This window comes from Mytilus californianus, unplaced genomic scaffold (assembly GCF_021869535.1).
Source record: "Mytilus californianus isolate M0D057914Y unplaced genomic scaffold, xbMytCali1.0.p SCAF_1, whole genome shotgun sequence".
Classification (NCBI taxonomy): domain Eukaryota; kingdom Metazoa; phylum Mollusca; class Bivalvia; order Mytilida; family Mytilidae; genus Mytilus; species Mytilus californianus.
In genome coordinates, this window is record NW_026262581.1 from 90,326,409 (window position 1) to 90,350,058 (window position 23,650).

The 23,650-nt window shown below is 31.2% G+C and overlaps 2 protein-coding genes across 2 annotated transcripts in view; one reads left to right on the forward strand and one right to left on the reverse strand.

Annotated features, from left to right (window-relative positions):
• LOC127709569 (uncharacterized) overlaps positions 1–16,840 on the forward strand; it is a 41,294-nt gene extending 24,454 nt beyond the window's left edge. Inside the window, exons 12-18 of the mRNA XM_052215177.1 lie at positions 3,867–4,016; positions 5,139–5,325; positions 6,485–6,669; positions 8,859–9,107; positions 9,515–9,554; positions 11,392–11,506; positions 11,874–16,840. Of these exons, the coding sequence (XP_052071137.1) occupies positions 3,867–4,016; positions 5,139–5,325; positions 6,485–6,669; positions 8,859–9,107; positions 9,515–9,554; positions 11,392–11,506; positions 11,874–12,066 (1,119 nt within the window). The 3' untranslated portion in view covers positions 12,067–16,840. The remainder of the gene's footprint in view (positions 1–3,866; positions 4,017–5,138; positions 5,326–6,484; positions 6,670–8,858; positions 9,108–9,514; positions 9,555–11,391; positions 11,507–11,873) is intronic.
• Positions 16,841–20,361: 3,521 nt separating this feature from the next.
• The window catches only part of LOC127738317 (uncharacterized), a 49,408-nt gene continuing 46,119 nt past the window's right edge, over positions 20,362–23,650 (reverse strand). The window contains exons 11-12 of the mRNA XM_052249521.1: positions 23,221–23,314; positions 20,362–20,779 (exon numbers count right to left, since the gene is read on the reverse strand). Coding sequence (XP_052105481.1) covers positions 20,644–20,779; positions 23,221–23,314 — 230 coding nt within the window. The 3' untranslated portion in view covers positions 20,362–20,643. The remainder of the gene's footprint in view (positions 20,780–23,220; positions 23,315–23,650) is intronic.

The following is a 23,650-nucleotide window of genomic DNA, read 5'->3' on the forward strand; positions in this document are numbered from 1 at the left end:
TACTATTTAAAACAGTTTAATTTCTGGGCAATTTCTGTCAAAAATAGAATTAAAAAAGTGAATATTTCAGGATTTTTCAAAATGGCGGATGATGTATATGGAAATGTTGCATCAAATCGAGGATTTGTATAGTAACACTTTCCTTGATTAAATTTAATTTTTCATGTAGAATCTCTGATGTTTCTGTTATTTTCTTTGGTGATATTTCGATATGATTGATTTCAAAATTTCTTGATAAAAAAAAATTATTTTAAGTGTGACACGGGAACATTTTATTTTGACAGATATCCAGGATATACTGTTACCAGGAAATAGTTAAAAATAAAATTTATAATAAAATTTTTTCTCTTCTTTTTTTAAAAGGTTTTTTTCCTGTTTTCTGTATAATTTATCTTTCTTTAGAAATATATTTATACATTCCTTTTAGAACAAAAAAATATTTACGTCCCAAGAGAGAAAAAAATCCTAACAATTATTATAGATAAATATTCCATACCTTCAAAATCCCATCACTTGACGAACAGGTGAACTCTGACTTTGGATGTAATGTTACATAACAATATATTGTCAGGTAGACGTGCAAACCAAAAGCAACCAGGTGACATTAAACATCCTGTGTATACATGTATTACCAGAGTGTAAATTTTGTGATAAACAAAAGTTTTCATAACTGTACAAATAAATATCTTCTCTTCCCCGTGTCAAACCAGAAGAAGTATGTATCATAATAAACTTTAAGAAAATATGAATATTATAAAAAAAAATCTTTAAAAAAATAATTTTTGCTTTAAAAGATAATCAAACTAATATTTATGTTTCTATAATTATTTTAAAGAAATATTTTGATTCAAATTTTAATTTAAATGGATTTTGTATTATTTCGTAAAAAATTAAACGAGATTTCATTGAATATGATTTTATTATCTATTTTTTTAATTCAATATTTTAAGCAAAATCCAGGCATTCAATAAATCGATATAAAGTTAAACTTGTGTAAAAAAATTTGTTATTGTATACATTTCAACAGAGACATATAGACAATTGCTCTGATTTCAACAACATTGTATACCCGACAATATTTATCGACAGAGTTATCGGTCCTGAATAGGACTGATATAGTTGGGTATGACCTAATTTATGTACATCCAAAGTTTGTTGCTTAACTTACTCAAAAATACCTTCCTCCTACAATGTTTATTTAGTGATCACATAATAGTTATACATATCTGAGTTCAGTGTTCATACTGTATGTAAAAGTATGAATTGCAATTAGTCGAGTTTAGTTGCAGAAGCAGAATCAGTCAAGAGACTAACAATAATATATAATCATCAAATATTCCAAACAAGACTTGTACTATTAATGATAGTATTTGTCGGAGGACATAATTAGGTGTGTAATTCATAAAACAACGACAAGAGATTAATTCTAGCTATCCCATAAAACATAATTATCTTCATTTCTTTTTTTTATTAACAAGCATGACCGTTTATCTTGAGTAGAAAAGTTTAACGATGGTTCTGTTTATTAACGTAATTAAATTAAATACCTCTGTTTCCTATTCTGTATGGTCAGCAGGACAGAATGATAAACGAAGATGATGTTATCGCAAACATGTTCGTAAATTATTTTTGACGAAATCTCTTTGTTACATAACCACACTTACTAAATAAGGGGACAGTATTTACCAATGTTAATATCTCACAAATCGATTAAGAAATTACAATTCAAGTTAACAAACCAAAACTAAGATATATATCGCTGACTAGAAAAAGAGAGACAAAAGATACCAAAGGGTCATTCAAACTCAAAGTCGAAAACCTCATGGCAAAAAAAAAGACCAAAAGACAAAATTAGTATACAAAACAGAACATTCCCGTTTGAATGGTTTTACACTAGTAATTTTTGGGGCCCTTTATAGTTTGCTGTTCGGTGTGAGCCAAGGCTCCGTGTTGAAGGCCGTACCTTGACCTATAATGGTTTACTTTTATAAATTGTTACTTGGATGGAGAGTTGTCTCATTGGCACTCATACCACATCTTCCTATATCTATAGAAAACAAAAGACTGTACAACACGAATCCCACCAAAAACCGGATGTGATCTCATGTACTATGGAAGGGTAAGCAGATCCTGCTCCACATGGTGCATCCGTCGTATTGCTCATATAAGTGCAAACCCGGTGATAAGTCTGATTCGGATGTTCACATTCAGGGAAAAGGAGGACGGGATTGTGGTTACAATGATTGTCACATATCCATCGTCATCTGAGTAACATATATTCCTTAACGGTCAACCAACTCGTGATGGTGTCCGTTAAATTTTTTGAAGGGCTGATTTCAACTTCGTCACTTGGAACAAAAGTCTAACGTTGAACGACAATGGTCGTCAACACGTGTTGCATTATCTCGAATATTCGACTGTAACATTCATCTGGACACTTTTTGTCTCGCCTTGACGGAGTCAAAAAGCGAGAAATAAGTATGCTGATGCCGACAACGTCGGCGGCGGCGTCATCAATGTATAAGTTTGTGATTAGGTCAGTTTATGGGGATCCCCTAGTGGTAGTTCAATTGTATTTGGTATGCAGTTTATTATCATTAGGACATCTCATTTCCATGGAGATTATTCGGCCCCGCCCACTCAGCAATGGTCTATTGACTTTGAAACTTTTGCTTAGTTAACATTTATTAGTTTGTGATTAGGCCAGTTTATAGGGAACCACTAGTGGTAGGTCAATGATATTTGGTATGCAGTTGTACTGTATAAGCATTGGTACATTTCATTTCCATCGAGATTGATTGGCCCTGTACCTTCAGTCATGGTTTATTAACTTTGAATAGTTTGCATTAATAACATGTTATGGTATTGCTATTTTAATTTCAACATTTGCATTTTACTATTAAAAAAACAAAAAGGCGAGACGTATCTCTGTGTTAACAGTTTATTATCTTTATCATGTTTATTCCAAACGAAAATATCTTCAAATAAGATTTAAAACAAACTTATGTATAATCGTGAGAGGGCAAGAAATGTCAGTGTTTTCAGTGCCATTTCAGACAAATTTGCCTAACATCCGAGTTTCTTTGATTGACATAATTTATATCATTCACTAATTAAAAAAATGATTGCACTCAAATTTCGTTTGCACGACTGACGTTTGCACGAGTAAAATTACACGAGGTAGAATTTAGTTTAAAAATTTCTATTTAATAAACAATTTTAAAAGAAACTGCATGCAAGACATGGTCACGAAAACTTCATTAGGGTCATTCATCATATAGGGTTATGCAAACTGAAGCTAAGATTCAGGATATCTAAACCCCGAAAACAACAGTTACAGTATTTGGTGCAAGACGTTCGATTGTAAGCCAGATTTGTCCGAAAGGGCAGTGAAACAAATTTTGATTTTTTGATTTTACATAATTAAGTTTACATTTCTATGACAAATGCCGTTTGACAAGTTGAGAGAAAATGTATGTTAAAAATTAATTATGCTAAACAAAAGTTAATTGCGTAAACACATGGTAAATATATTTTTAAAAAACCAAGACAATTGATCCATAATTGCAGATGACTCCTTCCGAAAAAATTTAGGTATAAGTAATCTTTTTAACGCGTTATAAAAGTGAACTTTTTTCGGTTTTCAAAATCCTTTTGGGCTTTTGTAGTCGTTGTGGGGGTATTTATAAAGATTTGTAAATTTGGCTTCGAATATATTATATTTTTCCGTTGCAGATGTTTGCTTTGTTGATATATATTCAGAAGTACATATTTCTTCTGCACAAGTCATACGTAATATCTGTTATTTGATATCATTGTTATCTTATGACGACCTAGTGATTTTTAATTAAGTATATCATATTCAGGATCCTGTATGGAGAAATGGATGGTCAGAAGAATCAGCAAGGCAAGAGTGTACCAATGGACTTTCAGAGATGCCTGCTCTTGCCTTATGTCAGATGTATGGCCATTTAGTTTTATCAGATTACATAGAATCATGTGTAATAGACGTTAAGGTATGAATGAATTCAGTTGTTTCATTGCGAAATGAATTTCGTGGTTTCTTCATATGTCACCACAATTTTGATCAAGAGGATAAAGTAACAGTTTTTTTTCTAGTTTAGTCTCTTGAAATCTAAGTGCGTTATAAATGTTAGCAACTTATTGTTATTCGATTTTCCGGCATTGGGTGGTAGATTTAGCTTCCGCAATTAGATTAGTTGCTTCTGTGATAAGTTTTTTTCTTGGTATTGTTAGAACGATATCATAAATGTCCTCTATTGCTTCTTACAATTTTTACAAGGAAATCATCATTTTACAATCTTTTCGTCTGAACTCACTGATTCAACATACACCAAATCTGTATCATCCGTTGCTTTCAAATAAACGTATTACTTGATTAAAGTGTGATCAACGAATGTTTCTGATATATCCGCCCGCCATTAGATACCCTCGAAACAGAACGTTATGGATCCCAAAAGTGTAAAACGCTTAGGAGATACAAAATAAAAAAAATCTTTCCAAGATTAACTTTTTCTTATGGATTTGCAACCTTAGTTCTCATACATTGCCTGTTTATAAATTGAATATAAACAATCAAAATGCAGCATTCAAACCATGTCAATAGGAATAGTATGGATGTTTTGTTAACAACAAGCTGACGTTTGTATTGTTACTGTGAGGGGAAATGGTTTACAATCCCAAATTTTTTTCAAAAAAAGATATTGAATATTTTCCATGATGGTACACTTTCAGAATTGTTACTCTAAGCCGAAATATCTGATTTGCCAAAATAATTTTCTTAATTTGATAAAGATTGTTTGCTGATATTTATGTTGTTTAGTCAGGAGAAGACAAAAGAGGGAACCTAAACAATCAAATTAGGAAAAATTTGACTTTAACAAGATAAAATGGATAACGTAAATTATCAAATTGAAGTACAGATATATTGATATTATGTAATATTCATCTTGAATCTGAATATTAAGAATTCCTCAATTTGTAAAAGAAACCTCATATGCGCTTTAATAGAAAACAAATATGCACCATATGTACCGGTAACCACTATAATTGATTTTTCGAAAAATTTGTACATTCGTAATTTCCATAATTTTTATGAATTTATTATATATTTTCAGATCGCAGGCAGTACAGAATTCCTTCGATATACCATCTGGTTAATGGAGGATGATTGTAAATTTGAAATAAACAGGAACGAAAGTCTCTTCACAAGTAGCTCTGGAAGTGATGGAAATTCAGTTCTTCAAATGATACAAAATCTGTTATGTCCTTCTAACTGTAGTAACCATGGTCACTGTAATAGAAGTAAGTACATTAAATTTTAAGAAATAACAAATATAATTATCATGATTAGGTCACGAACTAAGGTAAAAAAGAGCAAATGAACTTAACAATGATATGTTTATAATACGGAGAAGTCTGATAGAAAACTAAATTTTACTCGACATTTACAACATTTACTAGTTGTGTATAATCATCTCTCGTATTGATTGAATGAGAGACTCATTATTGCCCATAGGTAACTCTTAATGTAATTTGAATAAGACCAAAAAAAATACAAAGTTTATAATTTTTCTGAACGCATCCCAGATTATAAAAAAATTAAGCATCGGCAGTAAAACAGCATTTCCTATCGTTAGTTTCCTAAGTGACCCTGATAATTCTACAAACACAGTACTTTTTTTCTTGATTGTACTAACATAGGCAATATGACTGGTGCCACATCTGGAGCAGGATCTGCTTACCTTTCCGGGACACATGGGGTCACCCGTAGTTTTTGGTGGGGTTCGTGTTGCTCAGTCTTTAATTTTTTATGTTGTGTTTTGTGAAAATAAACTGACAACGCCATGGCTAAAAACGAAAAAGACAAAACTGTTTTTCTTGACTGTACTAAAATGAGCAATATGACTGGTGCCACATGTGGAGCAGGATCTGTTTACCCTTCCGGGACACATGAGGTCACCCGTAGTTTTTGGTGGGGTTCGTGTTGCTCAGTCTTTAGTTTTTATGTTGTGTTTTGTGATAATAAACTGACAACGCCATGGCTAAAAACGAAAAAGACAAAACAGACAAACAACAGTACACAAAACACAACATAGAAAACAAAAGGCTGATGTCTCTTATATTTGTATTGATAATAGAAAAACCGTCCTTTTTTTATTCTTTCAAATCTTTCTATTATGCTATCGATTCAAATCTATAAATCTACTGTTAAATAACATTTCGTAGCAACGTGCACGGTTTAATTGGTTGTAATGAGAAATGTGATTTATTTGAGAATTGTCTTGATGTGTTTTTACAGCATAAAGAATGTTGATGATGGTTGGTTTTTTTTTGTTGGTCCGATTTTTCTACATCAAACTCTGAAGCAGTACAGGTTATGACTAACTGTATAATTATATTTCAAGTGAAATTTGATTAACTTGAGTAATTGTCCTGATGCGTTTTGCAATGTATATTACAGCCGAATGTGTTTGTTATGATGGTTATATTGGAACTGATTGTTCGATCTCAATCTCTGAAGCACCACAGGAGCTAACTGTACCCGACGGTGGATTATGTCGAACTAAGTCAAGATCATGCAAAAAGACAAACATTTTTGGAGTATTTCATATACCTGTAGTTTATTGCAAATTTCAACATTTCACTGTAAGTTAAATCTTGAGTTATTATATATTTTCTATTGAAAGGAATTTATCTATTTTTTACCTGCAAATTTGTATTATCTTATGAAGACGAAACACGCGTCTTGAGTACTGGATTATCAGTGCTCCTTTGTGAACATGAAATGCAGTCAAACCTGCCTCAACGCTCACCTCGTGTCAGCGGTCACCTGCCTCTAACGGTCACTTTTAGACCCTCCTAAACGTTGTCTCTATATGATTCAGCTCAACTCAGCGGTCACCTATTTCTAGCACGAAATCTTCATTTCAACGCTTAACAACGGTCAGTTTAGTTTTCTAATTACCGAAACAATCGTGGTGAAAAATATATGTTCAGTATCAAATTCAAAATGGAAATCGGAACCCGTTAGCAACCGAGATTGTGCAATAGGAGGTGAATTCGTGAATTCCTTGTGTTCTTCTCCTTTCCGTTACCACTGAAAACCGTATCACCGACTTATTTCTCCACGAATATTAATATATTTTGAATGTTTTCTTCAAATTACAGCCGGAATCCGTCATTTTTTATTTCACTGACGAAAGAACCATAACTCTACGGATTGAAAAAACTAAAACAATTTGCCGAGATCCCGACCATAGGCGATGTCGGAATCAGATTTTTTTCTGAACCTCATTTAAAAGGTCATCTCTCTTGAGCGGTCACTTTTAATACTTCCCAGGAGTGACTGCTTAATACAGGTTTGACTGTATTATGATGCGGAGATTTTTGTAAATTTCATGCTCATAAAATGTAAACATCATTCGTTTAAAACACTAAGATTGTTCTTCCCGCAGACATAGAAGCCAGATTTGGCGCAACTTTTTGAAAATTGAGGTTTTGAGATTTTCAAATTCGTTATATATTTTACTTTTTTTCAATTATCTTAACTGAAATCAATTTATCAATATGATGTAGACGAAACACATGTCTAACATACTAAATCTAATTACAGACCTGTTGTCTTTAACGAGTTTATTCAAATGAATCCAATAACTTAAAGTTAGGTGAAGTAAATTCATTGAAGGACTCTCTACAACACCACCACCTGGACAATAGGGATTTATAGGGATAAATATAGTATATTCAACGTTGCATCCGTCCTTACTTTTCATTTATAACTTCGATATTTAATAATCGCATCGGTGTTTTTTGTGATAGCATGCGCACCTCGAGTGCTTTAGGTCGTGGGTTAGACCCTCAGGTTGGTGAAACTAAGAAATGAAAATTGGTATTTATTGCTCATCCGATAAGCACGTGACATTTAGGAGTATGAGCAAACATTGGTCGACTCAGAGTCAGAATAATGTTCCTGGGGTACAATGTCCTCCTGCGGTATGTAATTTTGTGAAATAATACGCCAAAAATCAGATTCAGCGAGTCGTTTCACCTTGTCATATGCATAAAACGTTAACATGTTATCGTATTTATTTGCATAGAATATATTCCACTGAAGTTAAACACACAGAATTTTCCTTTTTCTTTTTTCATATTTGATCAGGTTATAGGGTAAAATAATTTTCATTGTGCAATAATTTTAGGAAATTGATATTGTCTTCGGGTTAAAAAAAAGACACGAATCCTATGACCGACTATTTCTGAATAAATTTGAATATAGATAACGCGAGCGTGTGACCGGCGGAGCAGGAACTGCTGATTCTATAGAACTGAATTTTGTTTGGAAACGTGACGCTCATGCTTTCTATACAATATTTTGTGCATTGAGGATTTTTTTACCATGGTGTTGTCAGTTTTTCTTCAACTTTTGGTTTTTCTTCCTCTGTTTACTACTTGAAAATAAAAAGAGACCCACATTTTAAATCATGCAAAACTCATTTATATTTAAAATTCCATGACAAGCAAATAATAGAAGTTGTATTTTCATAATTTTCTTGAAATCTATTAAAAGAATAAATGGCATATGCTTTATTGACCTGCAAAAGATTAGAAAAATTAAGAGAGGGTATGAATATCAACACTGATTGTTGTGTTTATAGTTCTTATGCATCCTTGGCTTTCAAATATTCGGCTTTGAGCATCATGAAGAAGGGAAATGCGCCTCGGACGCATGAAATTTATAAAGTTTCATTTTCTTATTATACAATTAATTATATTTGATATTTTCATGAATCATAATGTATTGCATTATATTAACCGAGTTATATTACTATTTAAAGATTGCTGAAGACGGGAAACAGCTATCTGGGAGTACACATATCAAAACAGCTGTTTTTTCATTTGACAATATGATTTCCTGCGAATTCCCGGAGTCATCACGGAAACGGCGATCGACAAACGATGGTGCAGAAGGATATGATATATATCTGTCATATGATCAAATTAATTACGGGGACTCGGTCACAGTTATTATATTCGACGAAGACTGTTTTACTTGTAATGTCTCAACATCGACTTGTGTCAGATCGGTAAGTGTCGACTTGTTATACATAAATACAATGAGTATTGGATAGGGAAGATAAATCAAATTGGGAAAATCATGTTAAAAATCCTTCTTGATATTGAAGTATTAAGGTTAGATTATTGCAGTTTATCAACAGAATTCATTGATCTTTATGAAAGATAAATTATCACCTTAAAAGACTATAATTAAATTATATCATGTCATTCCTTAGAGATTATGTGTCGAAGATTAAACCTTCTTATTATTATCGATGTTACATTCAGTATGTATTAAGTTGTGTGTCTTAGTTTGTTTTTTTTTACATTTTTTACCTGTAATTCTGAAGTCTGCTTCAACATTTTAAGCTGTTTAGGTAACCTTCTAAATTTACACAGAAATAAAACATATTTTAATAGTATGTTATTTTCATAGGAAACCTGTACTTTAGATCCTGGAACCCATGATGATAAAGGTAAGTAACGTTCTTACCAATTCTGCATTTAATTATTCATCGTTGTTATATAAACATTAATTGTCGTAAGTAATGATAACTAGAGTTGCATGTGTGGTTGTTAAGCTTATCATGTTTGGGAAAAAGCGACAATTTATCTACTGTCATCACTTTGTTTCCTTGGCCCCTCACTTTTTACACTTTAATCTTTTCTCAAGAAACTTGAAAAGTTGAAATAAAAAACAAACTTCCATGTAATGTTATCCTTTCCCTCCTTAAATAGAAAACGACGAGTACAGCAGACTAAAGGAGCTTGGTGTAAAATTGGTTTAAAATGTTGCTATGCGAATAAATTCCAGGCGTACCAACCTCAATTTATTTTTTTAATGGCTGTATACCTCTCTGGAACATGCTAATTATCCGTATATATATGCAGCTAGATCAGAGAAAGCCAGGGAAAATGTGAATAGATCGAGAAGACCGCAAATACATGTACAAAAATCGAGACGACCTTTTCTTAAAATTGTATAAACAATAGTAAAAAGATGCCTACTTTATAAGAATATTTATCTTTAATTTTTATACCCCCGCTTTAAATAAGTGGGGGTATACTGTTTTACCTCTGTCTGTTCGTCCGTCCGTCCGTCCGTCCGGCCCATGAATATTTTTCGTCGCATTTTTCTCAGGAACTACACCATAAGGATTTCTGAAATTTGGTTTCAGGGTTTATATAAGTCAGTTATACCGTGTGATGCGTTTTCAGATTCATTACTCAACAACTTCCTGTTTACCGAACACTTACATCATTCTACACATGACATCCAAGTAGTTGAAAATTTTCGTCGCATTTATCTCAGGAACTACATTACATCACTCAACAACTTCCTGTTTACCGACATATTTGGGCGGGGGTATCATCAGTGAGCAGTAGCTTGCAGTTTAACTTGTTTAACCTGCACAGACAGACTTTTATATTGTTATATTCATGAAAAGACAATATTTCTATATTGAATTTTCATGTGACAAGAGCAGACCAGTGTGCTCGAAAATTTGGAATGTGAAAAATAGGTATATTTTTGGAAATTGAAACATGCTAAGGACTATGTAGAACACTTCAAAAATTGGTGACCCAAAAGATCTTTAGACTTTGTATGTAACAAGAATGCACAAAATTTGTACACCTGTCAAATTACACAAAATGTTAATATGACTTTGCAGAAACTATGTAGTGTGCAGAAGATCTTTAATGAATAGGGCATATTAGGGCATTATATGACCTACTATCTTGTCAGAATAAGGCACCGATAATACTGTAATTTCATTTTGATCAGGTTAAATGACAAAACCATCATATACTTATATGGACCTGGTTAGTCAAATTTTTAGATTTAGTTTCCTCTGAAACTACAATCTATGACCTTTTAAAAAATATCAAGAATGCACAAAATTTATACACCTGTCAAATTACACAACATATAAATTTGACTTTGCAGGAACTATGTAGTGTACAGAAGATCTTTAAGGAATATTTAAGTTTTCTGTCATTCTCATCAGCTAAAAATGAGGGTACCATAGCATAATTTATTTTTATTTCTAATCGAATTTTAATTTTTTTCAATAAGTCATTAAAAAAGTAAACGTTAATGAACCTAATGTTTTTTAATAAGGTTAAAGAGAGGACATATATCCAGGAGAGTTTCAGGTTTATTTCACATTTATTTGCCCTATCCGTCTTTTTTTGTTAATATGTTCTTCTTCTTTAGTTTTGGTTATACATTCCTTGATTTAACTTTAGTTATTCAGTGAAATGAAATATAAAAAGAAAATACTAAATAATATTTCCTTTTCTTTGTTACAGAATCAAAGTCAAGTACTCGTCTGATTGCCATCATAGCTGTTATCATATCAATAGTTGTTTTCGTGACAATCGTGTCATTGCTTGTCTTGATGAAATATAAAAAGAATAAAGATAAGTAAGTTTTACTTAAAATTTCAGGTATTTACTCTCTGAATATAAAATACGATGCAAAATATATCAGGGTAAACATTTTCATATTACAGGTATTAATTGAAGTTATACCTGACCATTCTTGAAAATAAAATGACATATTTATCATAACTGCTGAAGCTTTATGTATCTTACATGTATGTTTAGAAATATGAAATTTTCCTAAAACGTCCAAATAGCGTAATTCAGCCATGAAATCAAACGGATGTATATGAGGAAAGATAGATTATTCATTAATATTATATTTAGATATGTTTTGAATTTATAACTGTATTCTGTTTTATTTGCTACATTTGTTTTACTCATTCTTTGTTGGGATATTTATTTTACAGACAACGACGACGAAATAGTAATCATAGTGATCATAGTATATTCGTACAGGCAGGTATACAAAACGAAAACTGTCCACCAAGTTCAACAGGTTTTCCACTGCAGTATAGAAAAGACACAAGTGACCTATCGATTGCATGGACAGAAAGAACCGCTAGCCCAGTTGATCTTTTCAAAGCTAAACCATACAACTAACTAAGGGCCACATGGTCATCATGAATTTAATAAAACTATTATTTACAAAATTTGAAAAAAAAACAAGAAACTCATCTGTTGCCACCTTCGAAAATTGCTTAATCGAAAGGATGATGTGTGATAGAAACTAAAACAAATTTTAAAACATTTCACAATTATGCTTGATCAATGAGTAGGTAGTTATAGTCCGACGACTTTTAGTGAAAATGTCAAAGTGCTGTTATTGTAACATCCTAACCATATCTTTTTTTTGTGGACTGAATGTATTAAAAAAGGAGATTTTGTATGGTTGATATTTGGACATCCACACAAAAAATACGATAAGACAAGGATGTGAACATTTACAGGTTACCGTAAGGTCTCAACGAAGATCAAAATTCAAGCTGTATAGTAACCTAAAACATGCCCCGCGATGATAAAAATCTGATTAAATCCATAGTGAGAAATAACGGCTCGATTTGAGTTAATATCATTTAAGAAAAAATAGCGATGCCTAAAATAGTTGACAGACATCAACTTCTTTACCAAAAATTGAGCAAGGATGTTGCTAGTATCTAAATATTATCTGAACTATCTACAATTACAATTGGTGGTAATTGGGAAGCCTTGGTGTTTTCCTTATATCAACAACTTTTACATTGTTAGTGGCAAGCTAATATGTTAGATAAAAAGCAGAGTTGTTATGACTGATATCTGTAACAAATTAACTTATCCATTGTTCGAAACAAAATAAAAATGTTTCTTTTTTAATTTCTGTATTATTATACTTTACAGATGCATAGCATATTGCCTTCCTGCATTGTTAATGACTTTGTTGTACATGTAAGAAATATTGTCAGATGTACAGCCACTTTTGTTGGCGTGTAGTATTATATGAATTCTTAATCGTCAATTTTAGTATTTTTAGCTTGCATTCTGGAACTACAAAAATTTGATGATATACTTTTTGTCTTTTTTTACTTTACATTACCAGTATAGTTGAGTACTTTGTTGAAATGACTATCATATTCTGTACATGTATGTACCTTTTTGTTGATTTTTATATTAGTTATATCTTCATTTTTTTTATCCTTTGTGGGTTCGTTTTGATTTCATTTTTTTAAGTGTAAGTTACATTACATAAGACTGAATTCGATTAAGATTTTCACTTCTGTATCATATGTTATAACATATATAAGCACTTGTCTGTTGTTGAAGATCGTATGTGGAGCACAAGATATATTTTGTTCTTTTTGTGTCATTGAAGTGCTATTTCATTTACGTATACACATCTTCTGATTTTTCAGACTTATCTTACGTGAATAGAACATCTGGTGTTCGATAAATTTATAACACTTTGTTATTTTAAAAATTAAGGTACCAAGAAAGCGACTACACCATGTCTTCTTTTTTCCGACTAATAATTCCCGTGAAAGTTGAAGGTATTTTGCTAAAATATGATAACATTTACGAAATAAATTAGACATTCATTTGAAATTAACATGTCCTTAAAACATCATAGGGGAGGATAAGAAACTATTAAAGTGTGTTGTATTTTCAAAATGCTGGAATTTCATAGGCTTATGAACAGAAATCTTGACGCTATAGTCAATTGAATTCAAGCGTAAATATAACAGTACAGAAAGACATTTACGTCTTTCAACACTCTCAAACACACAAACAAGAAAAGCATCTTAGTGGTTATTTTTTTAATATATTGATGGCTACTACTTCTACATTTTTGTCGAGCCTGCGACTTTTGTCGCAAAAGCGAGACATAGCGATCCTACATTCCGTCGGCGTCGTCGTCGTCGTCGGCGGCGTCCACAAATATTCACTCTGTGGTTAAAGTTTTTGAAATTTTAATAACTTTCTTAAACTATCCTGCATTTCAACCAAACTTGGACAGAAGCTTGTTTATGATCATAAGATAGTATCCAGAAGTAAATTTTGTAAAACAAATATCCTGTTTATCCGTATTTTACTCATAAATGGACTTAGTTTTTCTGCCAGTTAACATTACACTCACTCTGTGGTTAAAGTTTTTCAAATTTTAATAACTTTCTTAAACTATCCTAGATTGGTACCAAACTTGGACAGAAGCTTGTTTATAATCATAAGATAGTATCTAGAAGGAAATTTTGTAAAAATTTATTCCCTGTTTTTCCGTATATTACTTATAAATGGACTTAGTTTTATTCCAGTTAACATTACGTACAGTCTGCAGTTAAAGTTTTTAAAACATTTATTAGATTCATAAACCTTCTTTTTACCAAACTTGAACAGAACTTCCGCGGATTTTAGATTATTTGCATGCAAATTGCGTTATATACAAATGTATCATGATAAGCCATGCTGTTTGAAAGGAAATGCTAAATGCTAAATAAAAAATGCTATTTTAAATATCACATTAAATACTTACTTTTGCCGTAATTTCGTCAGATTCCGCAGACAAAATAATAGTATATCAGTATGAGTGTAATTCCCGAAAAATCGTGTTTTGACTGTCATGGTATCTAGATGGTAAGAAATCACTTGAACTTGGATAATTAACATCTTTTAAAAGGATGACAAAATGTGATTAAGAATTTTAATGAAATCATACAAATCTATCAAGCTTCTAGTTTCAAATTAGACAACTACCCACTAAAGACAATAGGAAAAGAATGCAAACAAATGTAGGTCATCGCATGACATTCAACAATGAGTGAATGATGCCACATCAGCTGAAATGTGAGTGTACACGTTCTACAATGAAATTGTTTGAAATTTAATTTGGCAAAGTACTTAGTTTTCTGCCAGTAAAAATGTCTAGAGTGTTTATATTTCATGTCATGACCTTTACCTGACAGTATTGGACTGAAACATATTGTTCATGTTCACCTTATATTTGTGTATCATTTAGAAAGAAATCATATCATGTTGATAAAAATAGACAAATTATGCCTCATTATATGTAACAGTTTAATAAATTGTTTCTGTAGCTCTTTACCTGGGAGCTAACCTTTCGCATTTTAGACTTAAATATTTATATGTTACACATTTTACATTTGTATGAATTCATATCTACATTATTGACCATAATCTCTAAAATATTAATTGCGAACAGAGTTTTGTTCAACTTTGAAGTAAACTGAAAAGCATAAATTCATACAGATATCCAGGTGCCAGATTATCTATCACTTTAAACGTTATTATACCCCCACTCAAGGTACTGTTAATGTTACTACGCTGTATATGGATTAGAATCTGTTATTTTTGCTATCGAAAAAAGGAAAGATTGTTGCGTTTTCTTTCTTAGATTTTCAAGGGCATGGAATTTTTACAATACCATATTTTACATTGTCATATGCTAACAATTTTGATTACTTTCAAGATAATTTATCTATTGAAATTTATCCAGAATACGTTCCTTTGGAATATAACGTTTTACGAACAAAATGGGTAGATTAATGAAGTTTAGTTTCGGAAATAATTTCTACTTTAATGTGTATCAAATATTATAAGCAGATTTAACATCATTCTCTTGCATTCCTTTTGTTCTAAGTTGGGTTTTTTCGGTTGTTGTCGTTTGTCACATTTTGGTGGTGGGTGTTTTGTCTTTTTTTTTATTTGGAGTTTATCACAGATCTTCGTTAGTCTCTGCTTAGTTTACCCACAGCTGTTTAGAACGTATGTTGACCTCCAGATGGCTGGCATATTTTATTTAGAACATTTTAACTTAAAATGTTAAGTTTACTGATTTTTGTATATGAAGAAAGGAATATTAGGCATCATCCAACTAATCATCCGTCCGTGACTTTATATTTTATCATATTCAAAAGTTTTATAATTAGATGTGTTTATATGTGGCACGGTAGTATTTCCTGGCCCATAGGGATACATTGTAATGATAGCCTTTTTAAAATTATCACCACTTTCTAACACTGCCCAAAATTCTACATACACAGTTAACTGATGTACTTTCATTATAATATTCAGAAATGAATTTGAATATGTATCATGACCGTTTACTTTTTTTGCTATCTTTAAAACCCTAAGGCCACTAGTGCTTTTAGGTCTTTTATCATGCAGTGAATACAAAATTCTCAAAAATTCTCAAAAATTCATTTTCACCTGTATGTAAATTTATTTTATATTTTTCTACACCTGGTTCATCCCTCAGTTTGGGAAAGTATGTTCAGTTGATATGTACTGTATTTTTTGTCCAATCACACTGTTCAGATACATTGACTTAAGTAGGGTACACAAAAGTGCAACCTTAATTCCGGAATGCAAATACTACCGTGCCACCTATAAATAAATACTCATAGCTTCCCATTGATATTTCGGATGCTGCTAGTCGTCAAAACTTTATGATCAGGTAAAAACTAAAAAGTGATTTAAAAGGACATTGACTCTCATACATGCAGTTGTATGGCAGCTTATAAATGTTTTTGATTTTTCTGAAATGTAGTCAATACATGTCCCTGTGTTATTTTTATTATGCATTTGTGTGTGTGTGTTTGAAGACATAAGTAAAGGAACAATTAAAATATACTTATGTTCAAGATTTATCAAACTTTATTACAATACTTACTGTGATTTTCCTTCATATCTTTTTATGTATTCATTTTATCATGTTGTATGTTTTATGCTAGTTTCAATTTTAACAAGCCTGTAAATGGAGGTCTAAAGATAATATTGTGCAAAATTTTGATTTTTTTTTTTGTCAAAGAGAGTATAAATAATATATATAAATATTAAATGTATATTTATAATGAGAGCTGTATCAATAAAAACGTTGCATAACTAAGTTTCTACTTCTTCTTGTTATCTATGCCGGTAACAGATGCCACTGATGGTGGAGGTTTCCTCTCTCAAAGGGTATCACCAGCTCAGTAGGCTGTGTTGACATGAATTATCATTCAAATGGTCATAATTATAAATTTACTGTAAATAAAACTCTGAGATTTTCGAAATACTAAGGATTTTCTACCCCAAGAATAGATTACCTCAGCTGTATTTAGCAAAACCTTTTGGAATTTGGGTCCTCGAAGCTCTTCAACTTCGAACGTTATTTGGCCTTTTATACGTTTTTGATTCGAGCGTCTTTTGTAGACGAAACGTCTGACGTACACAATTTTAATCCTGGTATCTATAATAAATTTATTATTAATAAAAGGATAACAATTGTTTCAGCACAGCTGTGATGTATTCCATACCCAACTATATCAGTCCTATTCAGGATCGATAACTCTGTCGATAAATATTGGCGGGATATACAATGTTGAAATGTATGCAATGACATATTTTTTACACAAGTTAAAATTTCAGTATTGATTTTTTTTTTAATGCCTGGATTTTGCTTAATACATTGAATTAAAAAAATAAATGACAAAAATCATATGCAATGAAGTATCGTTTAATGTTCTATGAAATAAAAAAAAATCTATTAAATATAAAATTTGAATTTTTTTAAACAATTATCGTGAAACATTAATATTTGGTTATTTTCTTAATCAAAAATCAACTTATCGAAGAATTTTTCATAATGTTCACATTTTCTTAAAGTTCTTTATGATATACATTTCTTCGGTAGTGTACACGGGAAAGAGAATAATATATTTGTACATTTAGAAAACTTGTGTATATCACTAAAACTAAACTTTGGAAACACATGTGTACACAGGATGTTTATGTCACCTGATGGCTTTTGGTTTGACACGATTCCTTTACATTACCTGACAATTTTGTTGTTCCGAAACATTATAACTTAAATCTGAGTTAACCTGTTCGTATATTGGTCATATATTGGTCATAGAAACTTTAAAGGGACATTAACTTTAATAGGTACAGAACATTTATCCATTGTTGTGCATGTTTTTTCTCTCGAGACGCAAATGTTTTTTTCTAAAAAGAATATTTTTTTTTATATATATATATAAAGATAAATTATACAGAAAAAAGTGATAAAAATCTTTAAAAAAAAATTTTCTTATAAATTTCAGTGGTAACTATTTTTTTACTTGAAATAATTTATTATTATCAAGAAATTTAGAAATCAAACATACCAGAATATCAACGAAGAAAAAAACAGAAACAGCACAAATTCTGCATGAAAAAAGCAAGATGTTTAAGAATACATGCGACACTTCCAAACCTATCCGCCATTCTGAAAAATCCCGAAAAAAATCACTTTTTTAAATCGATGTTGGACGTAATTTGCCCTCGATTTAAACTGTTTGAAGTAGAATATTTTGCCAGATATATGTTCTGATATTCTCAATCGAGTTGCAAAGTATTACTTTTATTTACGGAATTTGTGAATTTGATGTGCAAGTAGACATGGGGTCGCTAGATTTACCATTGAGTCAACGGGGAAATGACGAGGAAAAGTACGATTTTTACGAATCTCCAGGGACGTAATTTAATAAAAAATTAAACTGTCAGAACTATGTTCGAATACTAAGGATATAGTTGCAAAAGTTAGAAAACAGGTCAGATTAATGAGAAAATTGAACTTTATTGAAGCACCTACGCATTTTATATGTGACAAAATGACACAAAATGGCGACTCGCTACGTCACCAAAGTCACGTGATGTCTTACTTAGTTGGATGTGCTTTCCTGTACTTAACGTTTATTTTCAAGCACTTGGTCTGTACATTTTTTTTTTGGATTGTTTGTCCCTGGGTCTATCATTAGCATAATAATTAGTGCTTCGGTATTGACATGATCTATACCATCTCTTTCTTTAATTTCCTGTTAATAAATTATAAATTTTTTAATGAAACTATGGTGCCAACTCCCTCAGGCAAAATGAACCATACATAAGTTTGGCTATTCTATTTAGCTACATTTTGGTTATATAGGTCATCACGCATTTAAGTATTCATACATCCTTGTCTTTCAAGTGTTTGTGTATGAGAGTTCCTGATTGTGAAGTCTTGAAATGAGCTTCGAATGCACCAAATCCAATAAATGTTTTTTATAAGTTGTTGACTTTGACAGTACTTATTCCTAAGACAAGAATTGTAATAAAAAAATAAAAATAAAGAGCATTGAACGCCATTAGTCGAATGAAGATAGACAACAAATGAACAAAGGAAAAACGGATAAACAAGTCCATCCAAGAAAAAAATATGACCGTTCTGTATAGGCGTTTTTGTTTATAAATTTCCCAAGTTTTTTTTTCTCCAGTGTGTCTGGCTTGTTCCAGTGCGCAGGGAAATCGGTAATGTATACATACATTTATTTTATGACATATATTTGTTGATAGTAAACTGGTCTAAACATACACTAAGTTCAGGTTTAAACAAACATGGGAATGTAGAGAAACTAAATAAACAGAGTTCTGGTATATTATAACCAAATGCTAAAACGTCAATGACTCCTAGAAAATAATAGTTTTATCTTGACAAGAAATTTAATACAGCCTGGTACAGGATAATGATGTCAGTTAAAATATTGTAATTTTTTTATTATTAGCGGTAAACTTTTTGCGAAAACAACAATTGATATCAGCATTAAATGATTCATTCTCGAGTTCTATATATATGAAAATCTAATACGATAAATTATAAACTTCATATGATGTAAGAAAAAAATAGATAAAAGTCAAAGGCGGATGACTCATTCCGTTTCTTTTTTGCATCTCTGAGGATCTATAAAACCATATCAAATCCAGTTATAGAAACGAATATTTCACTGTTTAATTTGTCTAAACTAAAATATTTTGGAGTATCTGTGTCAAATAAACACGAAACTCTAATGTTGAATGTTTTTCGTCTGTCAAAAAACTTTAAAAAATGTAATAAAAGTTCCGAGTATGCATGTATGTGTGAATGTTGTTATAATATAACCGGTACATTGTTAGAGATATAATATGCATTCTATATTAATAATATCTTAAGAAGTATCTACCACTTTAAACGCTTTTTGTCTGCTCGAAGTCAAACTGGTAACATTATATGATATTCAAACAGTAAACAAGATATGTAGGGAGACTTTTTTTCATATGTTTATTTTTTTTTCATATGTGAAGAACATTGACAGCATTTGTAAAGAAGCTTGAATTACCAATCAATGAATGATGTATTGTTAAGTGGTCAGTTTGTATGTTTCACATCATATCGTCTATATGGGACTTATCTGGAATTTTTAATGCAGGGGTCCTTTTACATACTGAAAATTATTAAAAACACGGATTTTTTGCAGTTGATATATTGACCCATCCTACCTAATATTGGCTGTCATATTTACATCTCATACTGTTTCCTGTGGTACTGCTTCTACTGTTGCTTCAAAGGTATTTTAAATTCAAAGATTCAAGAAGTTATCAACTAAAAATCTTTAATTTAAGCAACAACAAAAAACTACCACTCGTACACAAATCCTGGCAAACAAAACTTACAAATCAGCGAGTTACTGTAAAGCATATTATGACAATATTTTAACATATTGCTACGTCACAAAAAGATGCTAAAAAAATTAAAAATTCAAACATGTTCGTCATTACAACTGAGAAGGTATCAAACAAATGGTTAAGAATCAAAAAGAAATTTTTCTACAGCATTATTGAAGGAAGCTACATCTGTGTTATCACGAACGTCGTTGTTCATTTCTGCATTTCATAATAATAATCATCAGATGGGCTTGTCCGGAATGTGCTGTCGAATTCCTTTACAATGCTTTTAAATACGGGACGATCTTCTGGTTTAAGGCTCCAACATTTTTTCATTATTTTGTAGTGTCTAAAAGAGTAAGAATAATGTTAGTTTTTTTCGAGTTCTGATAAATACTAATATTCCGAACAACACAAATTAAGGTTACAAAAATAAAGTCAAACGAAATCTTGCATACACAACATGTGACTGTTTGTAAATCTCTTTATCGTCACGGGTCTAGACAATTTATGGAAATAAACTTAACAAATACTATCAATGATCTGTAGATATCACCAAAATCTTTTAAAAAATAATCACAAACACAAGAAACAAAACAATTTAAGACCAAAATATAATTACACAACCCTTGATTTTACTATAAACGTTTTAACATTGTGGGATTTGATTTTTTCTATCTGACTACTCAACGTTCCCCTTATCATCTTGAGGAATCAATTTAACAAATGATCAATTGAATAACATGCACTAAACAATTACCAAAAGCTGCTTTTATCGGTATTATATTAAGGCGACAGTAGTTTAATTATGTTCAAATCCGATTAGGAAGAGACAAATCAAGGCAACACAAAAACTGAGGTAATCGCATGAACTGCTGAGAAATGGGAAGTTGACAATTGGAAAGTTTAAATTATAATGTTTGTCATAGATTTTAGTTGACAGGCCTACACACAATAATTATTCTAATACAAACAATACTAAGCATTGCTATTTCAATTAACGAAAGCAACCTTCAATGACTATTTAAAACTCTTTGATGAATATAACATGCAATATTCATGAACAGATTAATACAATCTGTGCACTTTAGTGCAAAAACGGTATTCGTGTTGTCACTATGACGTCATTGACATGTTGAAATTGTCATATTTGGCGAAAAGTGGCAAATTTACTCATAGTAAAAGATAGATATGAGCAAAGACTTGATGTGTTTATAATGTACATTTTGTATCAAAATATCTTTTAGGGTAAAACCTTTGCTCATTTTGGTTAGCAACATCCTTCAATATATTTTCAAAAACATATCAAGGAGAAGGTTTGATCAGAGCCATTATTTGACCCCTGAAAATACAAAAATATTAATATAATTCAAGACATTCAAACTAATAGTATGTAAATCTTATTGATATGAAAAAAGGTTTGATATGTTTATAAATTACATTTTGTAGCAAAATATCATAATTTGGGTAAAACCTTTGTTCCTGTTAATATGTTAATGACAAGATCTCAAAAGAGAGGCGAATGATACCAGAGGGACATTCAAACTCATAAGTCGAAAATAAACTGACAACGCCATGGCTAAAAAAGAAAAAGACCAACAGACAAATAATAGTACACAAAACACAACATAGAAAACTAAAGACTGAGCAACACGAACCCCACCAAAAACTGGGGGTGATCTCAGATGCTCCAGAAGGGTAGGAAGATCCTGCTCCACATGTGGCACCCGTCGTGTTGCTCATGTTAGTACAAACCCGGTAAAATGGCTTTTTCGATCGTTTAAAAACTGTTCTTACAGCATTATGAGGAAGAACGAGTGAAATAGACACTAAATAAATTTTATGGTCATCTAATGTTTAATGAACTCATGACGGATTTTATTTGGTTGATTTATAAAACGTTTTGATTTTCGAATTCAAGGGGCCAAAAAGAATTTTTATCATATCTTATCCTTTGCACTTTCGTCTAAAAATGTCTTCACAACAACATGTTGTGCTGCACGGTATTTTTATTATATTAAAATAAAGTGAATTTATCAATATTTGTGGGATACCAATTTTCATGGTATAGGTAAACCACAATTTAGATGTTCAACGAAGTGCCATATGTTTGAGGAGTGTCAGACTATGCCAAAACTATAAAATCAGATATCCACACAACATTTTTTTTGTCACAATCCACGAAAATTGGTTCTCACGAAAATCAATGGATCAAAAGTATTTAAAATTGCTATAACTGCCTATGATAGAATTGGAGCAGTAAGTTTAATTATTGGTTAAAGGTAATTCGTGCTCCCAACGTATCAAAACTTAGTACACATTGTGATATACATTTTTTTTTATGTATGCCTTATAACGGGTTATTCCCAAATTTCGTGGTTCACTGAACATGAAAATGTAATACTGGGGCATATGTTTTCCCTACAACACATATTCTTGTTGAAAAAAATTTAACATATGATATAAATTCTTTATTATTCAATTTCAAATAAGATTTTATAACTAGTCCATAAACAAAGCAATATTTTAAAGGAAATTTTTTTCACTTGTTTGATTCATTGATAAAGTTATCATCAATTGGATGTGAAATATTACTTTTTATTAATTCCTGTAATTTTATCATTCATCGACATACAAAATGTTATAACAAAAATACTGCACTTGATAAATTTGGAATTAATTTTTGATGCAATCCAGTAAATAAAAAAATGGAGATATATTATGCTGATCTTTCGATTGCATAAGTTAATTTATAGATAACAAAAAACAACTATTATTATAGGTACGTACGTATCTGTGCTATACTCAGGTCGTGCAAGTCTGTGTCCATTCTGTATTCTGTCTGGAACATTTCGGCTTGAAATTCCTCCGTATGGAGTTTCGCCTGAATAATTACATAAATTGCACATCTAGTATTAAGTTAATTCATAAAGATAATCAAATCTTCTTAAAGAATGAAAATAAACAAATAACAAAAAAATATATCTAAATTAGACTATGATATTCTGCAAAGTCGCATATGAATATAACTGATTACTTTAGAAGTCACATATGCATAAAATTTATTCATAAGAAATGAAAGTGAATAGCTTCGGATTTTTTGTTTTCAGGACTCTTCAACTTCATTTCTGATTTTGTCTTCCAACTGATTTGCTGAGTTTTATGTAAACGAAACGCACGTTTGGCATACCAAATAATAATACAAGAAATTTCTTTTACT